The following is a 12413-nucleotide window of genomic DNA, read 5'->3' on the forward strand; positions in this document are numbered from 1 at the left end:
ATCATAGATATGTATGACAAAAATTGTGTGTCCAAATGGGGAGAAATGATCTCCTTTATATAGCCTTCAAGTGGGGTTGAATGTGTGCCTCTTAGGGGCCCAACTAACCTAATAAAATTTTAAGGTAAATTTAAAATTTAAAATTCAAATTTTAATTTCTTTTACAAGATGAAAATACCAACCATGGCTACCATATTTTTCTAGTAATTTTTATGCTAGTTATTGTCTCACTTATTTTTATAAGTGGGGCAGGTCATTTAGAAACTTGAGATGTCAATTCTGGTATATATTTAGATGGAGCTATTGAATGGTGAATGTTATGCTCTGGACCTGCGAGAAATCTAGAATACCATAAATACGAAGAAATATAGCCCAGAACATAGAATTATCACATGAAATGAGAAAAGTTGCAAAGTATTTTATTATTCAGAAACAGATTAAATGTTCACTTGCTTCTTTGATGGGGCAACCTCCAGCAAAGCAGAGCTCAATTAAATAAGTCTCGATGATATTTCCCTTACTAACTAAGACTATTTATAACTAAATGACATCAAAAACCCTAACTACTAGTGGTCCCTTGCATAACACGGGTTAACCACTTTATTTATTAACTATGGCCCGTTTACAACTAACTATGATCCCTTTTCTCTAATTCGCGTCAACCACTTATAATTATTAATATGGGCTTTATTGACTCTCTAACTAACTATGAATTTTACTCGGCCCATTGGGATTATTACATAAATAAAGGGGTTAGGGTTGGACCCTAACATGCCCTACCCCATCAAAATAAGCCTTGTCCTCAAGGATGAAGCTGCAGAAACTACTGAAGAATAGTGGTTGGTTCCCAGGTCGCATCTTCTCGAGAGGTGTCTTTCCACTGGATGAGGAATTCCTTGATCGTGCGTCCGCAGAGATGTCATTGACGAGTATTGAGGGTCTATTTTGGTCAGAGCCAAAGTGAGCCTTTCTCATCCAATTTGGGTAGACTTGTTTGAACTCTGCAATTATTCCCCATCACTTTCTTGAGGCATGATACATGGAAGACCAGATGGATTTTTGAAGTAGGTGGCAAGGCCAGTTTGTAGGTGACTACTCCTATGTGTTAAAGTATTTGATAAGGTCAATAGATTTTCTATGCTAGTTTTTGGCAACCCTTTTCTTTGAGAGATGTTTTCTTATATGGTTGGAATCGCAAGAATACCTGATCCCTTTCTTGAAATGTGCACTCGGAACGATGTTGGTCTACATGTTGCTTCATTTGTTTCTGAGGTTGATGTAGATTATCTTTTAAATGAGCTATCATGGCGGCACGATTATGTAGGAGTTGATCAACTGCCTATACTTTAGAACATCCAGGAATATAAGAAATAGGTGAAGGTGGGAGTTGGCCATACACTGCCTCATATGGAGTAATCTTGGTGGCTTCATGATAATTAGTATTATACCACCATTCAACTAAAGGTAGCCAGTGTATCCATTGATGTTTCTTTTTTGAAGTGAAGCACCTCAGACATGTCTCCAAACATTTGTTGACTGCTTTTGTTTGACCATCAGTTTAGGGATGATAGGCAGTACTTAGTTGGAGTTGCGTGCGTTGTAGCTTGAAAAGATCTTGTCAAAATTTACTGGTGAAAGTGGGGTCGCAATTAGACACAATCGAAGTCGGCATCCCATGCAATTTGAAGATTTGGTCCAAGAAAACTTGTGCCACCAAAGTGGGGGTAAATGGGTGTGGTAGAGCGTAAAAATGAGCATATTTAGAAAGTTTGTCCACAACCACCATGATGACTAATTTTTTTCTTGACTTTGGGAGACCAGGGAGGAAATCCATGGAAACATCCCTCTGGACAGAAGTAAAGAGTGCCAATGGTTGTAAGGTTCCTGGTAACTTAACTGTTTCCCCTTTGTTGCATTGGCACACATCACATTTAGCTACAAAAGTAAGAATGCCATTTTTCATGCTAGTCCAAAAGAAATAACGACGTGCGCAAGCAAAGGTCTTCTGAAAGCCTGAATGTCCTATAATTAGAGATGAGTGCATCTCATCCAAGATGTGGCTTTTGAGGGTGGATTCTGGTGATATAACTACTCGATCCTTGTAGCGAAGAATCTCATCCTTCCAAGAGTAGCCAGCTAAGGAATTAGGATATTCTCTTAAGCTATTAATGATTTTGGAAAGAGAGGGGTGGGAGAACCATTCCTTGTGGGCCTCTTCAATCCAATCGTGGATGGGTAGAGAGATTGATAGCAGGGTGCCCTCATCCTCAAATTGGTGCGATAAAGCATCAACCACTACATTGTCGTGCCCTTTCTTGTAAATGATCTCATAGTCATAACCCAACATTTTGGCAAGCCATTTATTTTGTCGTGGCAGAAATAAATGTTACTTCTGAAAATATTTTAGGCTTTGAGGGTACGTGTGGAATTGGAAACATCATCCCAACAAGTATGGCCGCTAGGTGTCTACTACATGTAATATGACCATTATTTATTTCTCTTAAGTTGATTGACCCAAATGTTTGCCACTGAGATGTTGGTTGGTGAAAGCTAATGGTCTACCTTCCTGCATTAATACAACGCAAGTACCGGTACCGGAAGCATCACATTAAATCAAAAAAGATTTGGTGAAGTCTGGTAGGGTCAATACGAGAGTGGAGCACATGGCTTGTTTGAGAGCCAAGAAGGATTGTTGAGCTGCATCAATCCAGAGAAATGAATTTTTCTTGAGAAGATTAGTGAGGGGTCTAGCAATGCGACCATAATTGAGGAAAAATCTGTGATAATATCCAGTGAGACCCAAGAATCCCCTCAAACTCTTCAAGGTTTTTGGTTTGGGCCAATCTTGCATTGCCTGAATCTTTTTCGGATCAACCCTCACTCCTTCACGACCTGCAACGTGTCCCAAATACTCAACTTCTTCCATGCCAAAAGAGCACTTGGATAATTTGACAAATGATTTTTGATCTCGGAGAAGTTGCAATATCTGGGCTACATGTTGCAGATGTTTGTCCCAAGTTATACTATAGATGAGAATGTCATCAAAGAAGACCATGACAAATTTTCGGAGATATGGTTTAAGTAGGTGGTTCATGAGGCTTTGAAAAGTAGATGGAGCATTATAGAGACCAAATGACATGACTAGGAATTCATAATGGCCTTCATGAGTTTGGAAGGCAGCCTTGGGAATGTCTACTTCCTTCATGCGTATTTGGTGGTAACCCAAGAGGAGGTCTAGCTTGGTAAAGAATTGAGCACCATGCAGTTCATCAAGCATATCATCAACAACCAGAATAGGAAATTTGCCTTTGATAGCGAGCTTGTTGAGGGCCCGAAAGTCCAGACACATACGCCATTCTCCATGTTTCTTTAGAACCATGACCACTAGATATGAATAAGGACTGATGCTGGGATGAATAACACTGACTTCAAGGAGTTCCTTGATGATTTTTTCAATTTCATTATTTTTGGCAAAAGGATATCAATATGGGCAGACATTAGGCGGTTGGGCCCTCGGGACCAAAGGGATTCTATGTTCATGTTCACCCCTAGAGGGTGGAAGCTCTTTAGGTTTGCCAAAGGCCCACTGATGGCAATATAATACGTGTTGCATCTCAGGATGAATATGAGGAGTAGTGGATTCAATGGCCTGGATGGCATTAAATTGGGCCTCTACTCCATGATGGCCCTTTTTTAAAATCTTCTCCATTGATGCGAGCTGAGGATAGTAGGAGCACCTACCTGGAGTCCCATTAATGTATGAATGTGGCCTTCCTGCTTAAATCTCATATATAACTCTTGGAAATCCATTGTGATAGGGCCCAGTGTGCGAAGCCATTCAACACCCAGGACAATGTTGCAACCACCAATTTCAATAGAAAACATGTGGGTCTTTAGGTGGTAGTCTCCCATCTGAAGCTTAATATTTTCACAGTGGCCTTCACGTTTTATAGTACCCCCATCAATGATAAGGACATGGAAATTAAATATCGCCCGCACAAAGCGATGAACAACTTATGTGACTCTCTTATGGATAAAGTTATGAGTTTTGCCACTATCAATCAATACCACTATTGGTTGATGTTTAATCAAGCCTAAGATTTTGAGAGTCAGAGGCAAAGAAATGGCAGCCAAGGCATGTAATGAGATAATTGGCTCATCTGGCGTAGCTATGAGATAACTGTCGGTTTGGGTTTCCCCAACTTCTTCCTCTAGCACCTAAAGGGATGGAGCTTCCTCTGTTGAGTTGTTATCAGTAGCATCAATTTGAAATAATTTTGGTTCCTTGCATTTATATCCAAGGGAATACTTGTCATCATAGTAGTAGCATAGTCCTTGTTTTCTTATTTCAGCCATTTCTGCTGGTGAAACCCTTTGAACCTTAAGTGTTTGGGTGAGGCCCTGAGCTTGGGTTGGACACGCCTTGGCGACGAAATTTGGATGATTGGACTGGGCATTTAAGGAAATTTCCACATCTAAGGCCTTGCTGCATGAAACTAAGTAGTTGAGTGGTGCATCTGGACATGGGCTTGGATGACTTCTTTTAGGCCACTGATGAAACACTCCAAGTAGAAGGCATCTCCTAGACCATCAGTTCTGATGGCCAATTTCTCAAAGGATACAATGTAGTCCTTTACTGTACCTGTTTTTCGGAGCTTACTGAGACGAACCAAAAAATTAGATTCCCGGTCAAAGTGATCACATATGGCTTTTGAGAACATGTTCCAAGTTTCCCTCCATGGATAACATTTCTTATGCCACTGCCACCATTTCCATCTCTCTTGGTCCAAGTAAAGGGCTCCCACATGTATTTTAGTTTCATCTTTGCAGATATCATTAAGGGAGAAATATTGTTCCATTTGTGCTACCCATACTTTAGTGTTAGAGCCATCAAATTTGTACATGTCCAACTTGGGTACCCGGTGGTTGGAATGGTGGTGATTTCCATGGAAGTGAATGTGATGGCTAGATTATCCTTCTATGTGTGCATCAACACTAGGATCCTCTTGATGAGACTTTTTTATAAGGTTTGTTACTCATGAGAGTTGTTTGGTAATATTGTCCATATTGTCCTATAATTCTTTGAACCTTTTTTCAAGGTGTTCGACCCTCCTAGAAGCCATAACTTGAGATCTGGTACCTAACATTCACTACCCCAATCAATTACTTAAGAGTAGTCTTCTTGAAAATAGGGCGAGCTTGAGATTCTAATGGCGTGGGTTAGTTGAAGTCACGTCAGAAAAATTTGGGACCACCAAAAAATTGGGGGCTTACAAGTGAATGGTACCACTATGACCAACTCGTCATCCTGAAGCTTATGGGCTAAATATCTTGCAAGCGTCCCGGGATGGTCTCAAACTTTCTTTTCTTTTTGTGACTCCAAAAGAAGTTTTACTCCCTGCTGATGAATATTGCAGTGGGCGAATACTAGAAATCTTGATACTGCCCAATGTCCTGCGAAAATCGGGCCTGGATTGTAGTAACAGAAACCCCAAGGTCTTGGTCCTGCCAAATGTGTTGCAACAATCTGATCTGGACTATAGTGGCCAAAACCCTCACAGCACCAACAATCTAATCTGCACTGTGAAAACCCCAACCCTCACAGCACCAACAATCTAATCGGCACTATGAAAACCCCAACTATTGAATCTAAGTTGTACGACGGTGACAAAACCCCAACTACTGGATCTGATCTAGAAGATAAGGTAGAGGGTGATCTTCAAATAGCAGAGGGAACTATGGTCATAAAGGAGTGTCAGGTGCTACAGATCGCAATATACATAGCGTCCAACAATAGTACTTGACCCAATCTTTCATGGCGCTAACTAAGGAGGATCGACCATACCCTTAACCGTACTACCCGACTACCCTATTGTACATGTGAGTAATCATCCTGAGTGTTGTTCTCAATGTACTATAGCAACAAGATTTCCAAGAGCTTATCTGAGGTGAGGTTTCAAGCGAGCCTAGGGGGCTTCTGATAAACCCAAGGGTATGTGGAAATGCAATCCATGCACAATTTTATCTAATGCACTAGTACTCGAAGGGGTACCCACAGGGGTTATGAGGGAGTCCAACAAGCATGACCACCTCTTGTAGTTCTTGCGTGCATGCCTCCCCAAATCCACTGGTTTATGCGCTCAATGACAGATCCCGTGGTTTAAAGATGTCAGAATAGGTCTCAAGCCTAAAAGAAAATTCTACGAAAATTGGAGGTAAAACTGGCCCTAGAATGTGCTCTGATACCACTTGTTATCCTCTTGACCTGCGAGAAGTCCAGAATACTAGAAATACGAAGAAATATAACCCAGAACATAGAATTATCACATGAAATGAGAAAACTGCAAAGTATTTTATTATTCAGAAACAGATTCAATGTTCACTTACCTCTTTAACGGGGCAACCTCCAGTAGACCAGAGCTCAATTACAATAAGACTCGATGATCTTTCCCTTACTAAATAAGAATATTTATAGCTAAATGACATCTAAAACCCTAATTATTAGTGGTCCTTTATGTAACACGGGTTAACCACTTTATTTATTAACTATGGCCTGTTTACAACTAACCGTGGTCCCTTTTCTCTACTGCGGGTCAACCACTTACAATTATTAATACGGGCTTTATTCACTCTTCAACTAACTATGACTCTGACTCGACCCATTGGGCTTATTACATAAATAAAGGGGTTAGGGTTGGACCCTAACAGTGAATAAGCTCTTAGTATTTTCACTAGGTGAATTTTTTATTGAATGGCAATTAAGTTCCTGATGGTGATTGAGTTTGTTATTTGTTATTTTTTTTAAATGGAAAAATGCTTATTTTTGGGTAAGAATTCACGTGTCGTCACGTTCAACATAGAATTTTTTTGATAGAAATTTTTGGGTTCATAATTCAAAATTTATCTCTAACTATGCTCACAATAACATATTTTTATCATAACCATGAAAATGAATTCATCCCAAGTATTACCAGTAGTTGAAAGGGAACACTTCTAACCTTAATATGTAAGAAGGAGACTACACATTCTTACTCAAATTAAAATATCTAATAATGATTTTATGAATGGGTTGAAACCAAAATGTTGTGACTCCATAGAAAAGTTTTTTTGGTCAGTAGAAAATTTAAAGGATGGAAATTTATCTTAAAGTTTAGAAATCTTGTTGAAAGTGTTGACAATAATTTTATAAACATATTCAAATTTCTAATGATATTATATAGTATCTATATTTGTTTTGTGATTGTTAAGGTAAAATAATATTATACTATAAAATTTGGATGAATCATTAAAAAAAAAAATTAATGAATTTTTTTTTTTTAAAGCATGAAAAATTAACCCGCGTGCGAATATTAGCCCCTAAAGTTTTCCGTACTTTTTTCTCAAAAACTAAGTTCCCATACTAATATGTCATGGTGTGTTCTCTAATTTAAAATTAGAAGAAAATAACCATTTACACATGGATGGATCAACACCAACTCATTGGAAAAAAACCTAAGGAAATAAGCTATTTTAGATTTTCAATGATATTAGTAAGATATTAAACTTAAAATTCATTCTATGTTTTTAGTAAAGTTTCTCTTCCTTCTTAACCCATTCAGATTCAAGATGAAGAATCATAAGTGAAGTTGCCTTATCTACTACAAAACACGTAGTGAAAGTCTTCTCAAAGTTGGAACAACCCAATAGAAAACTTTATATTATTTGATGTTTTTTTACTAAAGAAGGATATATTTAAATTATGTTAATTTACATGTGACAATGTCTTCAAAGTGAGAGGCTTTTAAATCCACAAAGGAGGAATTCATCTTTTTGTTCTTTGCACTTCAATGGAAATGGAGTACCAAGCATAAGGTTGACTATTTCTAAATGTTATAATCGATGAGAATGCAACCATTTTTCATAAACTTACCTAAAAATATCAATCTTAGGAGGGATCCCCTCCTTATCTTGGATCTTAGCCTTCACAATGTCAATGGTGGCCAAGTTCACTGTGTCCAAGATAATATTTTTCTTTGAAGGGTCAATTCAAGCGGTGGAACTTTTTCCCTCGATAAGGATGTTTTCCTACAAATGAAGTTCATGCTACAACATTTCTTAAACACATTTTGTCAAATAGTAAATAGGCATCCTCTAGCTTTTGGCATCTAAAATTCTTGTCAAGGATTTTGTTTCTCATATTAACATATGAAACAAACACAATGTTCATGACCACATAATGTCTCTCCCCTTTAATGTTATTACAAAGCTTTAATTTAAAAACATAAAAATATTATCAATCAACTCTAATGTTATAATACAATTATACCTCTTCCGTTTCCATTAATATATAACATAAGGTTGATGCACTTAGGACATATATTTCCAATAAAATATTAATATGATGTCTATTCATATACTTGTAATTGCATATTTGACAACCTAAACTTCCCACAAAAGAAAATAGTTAAGAGAATCACAACTATATAATCCCTGACAACAATGCAATATAAAGTCTAAACTCTTCAAATCTGCAATCAATGAAAAGTTCTTATGGGAATTGCACCTTTAATGTTCCTTCACTTTGTTGTGTTAAGTCCATTTACATCAACTGTTGAGTTGATGAAAGATTGTATGTTGGTTTCACTGAGAGATGCAAATCACAATCTGAGAAAAAATTAAGTCCTATCATATTCACTATTGTTAAATCAAAATCTAGTTTCCATTTTCTTGAGATATAAATATTGACCACCTATTATGTAGTGTTTGGGTGACAAACACCAATTAAAACTATACTCATTATAAGCTCAACATGTCTTGATGAACTTAGAGAGATTATATTAAATGGATCAAAGCCCATCTCTATGTCCTCATTTCCCATATGTAGTCTAGGGTTGATAAATCGAGTATGTTGGGCAATTATTTGTTCTCTTCCCCACCGGATTCCCGCACGTGACATGTTTGCATGTTATGATAAGGCTAGAAAGGTAGAGACCTCTTGAGATAGAGGTCCACTTTAGTGTGCCTCCAAACACCTTAACCCTTGATAAGTCACAAATTATTGGTATATCTAGCTTTCACTCTTGAATATACTTTTACATTATAATGACAACAAATAAATTTAATACAAAGTCTAACCTAAATTACTCCAATAAATTACCAATTTTCATAATTACAATTAAAAAATATATATTATAAATTACCCATTCCTATAATTACAATTAAAAAAAATATATATATTAATATTAATATTTAAACTTATTTGAATTCACATCATAAAATACACCAACTTCCCAATTTCTTCCTTAAATATCAAAATCAAAACTCCTTGCCCCTAAACATAGGTCCTGCACTTTTACACTTCTCACCTCATTGAAAGAAATATCAATCAGATGACCACGGAACATATTCTATCATTTATATAAATATTTTATAATTAAATATTAATACTTAATTAATCTATATAAAACATCGGCATGTGCCTCAAAGGAAAATTTAAAATATGTACAAACTGCAATCTTTTATGTTAGACATGTTTCAGAAAGGATAATTCAAAATGGGTACAAAAGTACAAAGTATCATAGAGAGGTATTTGAAAATAACTTTATTGTACAAGTAGAATTTTAAAATTATACTAATTTTTGTTAGAGTAGGTACAATTCAAAAAGGGCCTTAAGCAACTTTATCGTACAAGTATAATTATATCATATGTATATATATAATAAAACAGATTACTTTGACCAGAAGAGTATGGAGAGGATGTAGTTTGTGAAAATTAATTATATACATTCTATAAAATGGTTATATTTAAAATGGTTTATCCTAACAATAAGAGTCCTGTAATTGTAAATATTAAAGTGTATACATTTGATATAAATTAGTAAATATTAAATTGTATACATTTGATATTAGTTATTAGGATAAGATGAATGCTATTGCTTTAAATATAAATATTACCGTGTATATATTTTTGCTGGTTTTTTTTGTAATTGTAAATATGGTATTAATTGAAAAATAAATAATTTAGTAAAGGGAAAAAACATTCATTAAAGAGAAAGGGATGGTCCACTTGCTTTTAAATTTTATTCTATTACAAAATTCAAATAGTATTTTGGGTAAAAATGAAATTACAAATGACTTTTACGTACACGGAAACTAAAATCCCATTTAAAAAACATTCACTGAAATTACAAATTACAAAGGACGTTGAAAACCAGGGGTTATGCAGCAAAGATTTGGTGCTGTACCGATACCTTCGATTTTAGCCAAAATAGATCTGACCTAGCAGATCAGAAGCAGCTGTATGTATATCATTATACAGAGCGTCATGAGCCCAAGCTGTGACATGGCCGCCTGCATCACCATCACACTCAAACTCAAATTGCCCACTGCCTCCTAGTATCGTAGAAGTTGGTGTTGTACTGTTGGCTTCTTCCATGTTGGGAATTCTTGTGCAATCCCAGTGATCGCCATTAACCCCTCCTCCTCCGATCTGAGGCAGCTGGTAACCGTTCTGCTTGTTGTTAGTATTATTAGGGTACCCCAAATTTACATCATATCTCAAATTTAGACGATCCTTGCAGTCATATTCCTCATCGTTAGACTGATCAGCAGTCCATCTAATTTCAGGGGCACTGAATTGCACAGAGGAATTAAGTGGTGGGCATGGCTGATGATCCGTAGTCTTCTCATGGCTCACGTAATCTTCCAGGATACTTCCCACCTGATCATGTGGATCGACAGTACAATATTCGGCATCTGAATAGGAATTAGTGCTCCATGCAGTTATCACAGAAGATGCCGTGGAAGAATACATGATCTCATTTTCATTAATCTGATCGCCTGCATCATTCTTGAATTTTTCTTTCAGTGACTCGCTCTCAACAAGAGCAGGGATGTTGCAGCCAAGAGAGTAATTGCAGGCATGAGACCCAGCAGCTTCACGAGTCAGTGGTGTACTCCACGAGATTTGATCGCATGGTTTAATTGGAGTCTTTACAGCATGGCCTTGCGCTTGCAGACCCGGAGACATGAAGGCATGGGAGAAGCTCTCATGGGAAGAAACAGATATAGAATTGGAATTCCACAGGTGGGAAATGAGGTTGTTGGTGGCCGAGTCCTGATCAATTGAAAATTGATTCTGACTCTGTACTTGCTCATGTCTTAATGCCAATACATCCGGAATACAAAACTGATTTTCTGCAGTGGGCACTTCATGATTAAAAGCATTCGATGGCTGATACCTTGTTGCCATGACCTCCAATGGCTCGGCAGACGATTCAGAAAAGGGCGTGATCGATGAATTCATTGTACTGGTACGATTAGGTGCAGAGATAGATTTACTGTTGTTGGTGGAGGCCGAAAGGTGTTTCAACTTCTTCTTTATGCAGGAGTTCCAGAAATTCTTGATCTCGTTGTCCGTACGTCCGGGCAAACGGGCTGCAATCTGAGACCACCTGCGCGGCCATGCCTCCGTTTAATTGAAATTGAATTATTATTATTAAGGTCCTCCTAAATTATCTACAATAAAACGAGTACAGAATGTAATCAACAGGTACAGTATAATGTTGAAAGAAATTAGAGGGTAGAAGAGCTCTGGAAATGGAGAAAAACCTGTTGCCGAGAATGGAATGCAAGTGTATGATCAATTGTTCTTCCTGGGGTGAAAATGCACCGCGTTTGAGGTCGGGCCTTAAATAGTTAATCCACCTCAGCCTACAGCTTTTTCCGCATCTCTGCAGACCTGTACAATGCCCATATTATTGTCTGGGTCAATAGAAGATACATTGAACCTTGCACACGAAATGCGTTTAATTAAATTGCATTGTACTGAATTGAACAGCAGAAATATTGAAATCCGTACAGGTAGTTCAACCCTCAAGGCGCAAAATCCCCAGTTCTCCATGAAATGAAGGAACCAGTCTGGATTTGTGCGGCCTTCAAAAATTTAGACCTGATCAGGGAATGAGATTAGAGTACTGGAAGTGGGTGAGTTCTTACCAGCTTGCTTGGCGACATCGCTCCAGCAACCCTGGCCGTTTTTCATCATGTAGTTGATGAGTTTATCATCCTCCTCAGGCGACCAGAGGCCTTTCCTTAGCTTGGGTTTGGAGATGGGAGAGGAGAGTCCTCCTGTTGTGCAGCTCATTTTCACCCGCAGAATGAACGGAATGGCCGTGCTTGTGTCAGTTCTTAAGTGCGCTCACCAGCAACTGAGCAGCTCGGGGCTCCGTTCATTTATTCAAACACACACACATCAAACGTGTGTGTTGTATGGTGGGTACCCTCAGAGAACATCATTTTCTCCCATCGTCAATCTTCAATCATTACAACGTGGGCAACCAACTCTTTGCTTTCAATACGGATCATTGTTGTACATTATTATATTTCTCATCAACAGCTAATCATTCTTTTCTCCAAAGGAATTCCGCCATTGG

At 37.7% G+C, this 12413-nt stretch overlaps 1 protein-coding gene across 1 annotated transcript; it reads right to left on the reverse strand.

Annotated features, from left to right (window-relative positions):
- Positions 1–10045: 10045 nt before the first annotated feature.
- LOC149157194 (uncharacterized) lies at positions 10046–12197 on the reverse strand. The gene is made up of 3 exons (XM_089445623.1): positions 11977–12197; positions 11590–11719; positions 10046–11432 (listed from the first exon to the last, which is right to left on the reverse strand). The coding sequence occupies exons 1-3, from the start codon at positions 12122–12124 to the stop codon at positions 10238–10240; spliced, it is 1473 nt and encodes a 490-aa protein (XP_089301749.1). The 5' UTR covers positions 12125–12197; the 3' UTR covers positions 10046–10237.
- Between the last annotated feature and the right edge of the window lie 216 nt (positions 12198–12413).

The sequence above is a fragment of the Pinus tabuliformis genome, chromosome 9, assembly GCF_031772625.1.
Source record: "Pinus tabuliformis cultivar Carrire ecotype Pingquan chromosome 9, CPIR1, whole genome shotgun sequence".
In the NCBI taxonomy this organism is placed as follows: domain Eukaryota; kingdom Viridiplantae; phylum Streptophyta; class Pinopsida; order Pinales; family Pinaceae; genus Pinus; species Pinus tabuliformis.

What these genes read in the sequence shown, in the direction of transcription:
- LOC149157194 (XM_089445623.1), bottom strand. Translation starts at nt 12,124, where the DNA reads ATGAGCTGCACAACAGGAGGACTCTCCTCTCCCATCTCCAAACCCAAG. An exon ending in CGATGTCGCCAAGCAAGCTG is followed by an intron (nt 11,720 to 11,976) that starts GTAAGAACTCAC and finishes GGCATTGTACAG; the next exon opens with GTCTGCAGAGATGCGGAAAA. An exon ending in CATTCCATTCTCGGCAACAG is followed by an intron (nt 11,433 to 11,589) that starts GTTTTTCTCCAT and finishes ATGGCCGCGCAG; the next exon opens with GTGGTCTCAGATTGCAGCCC.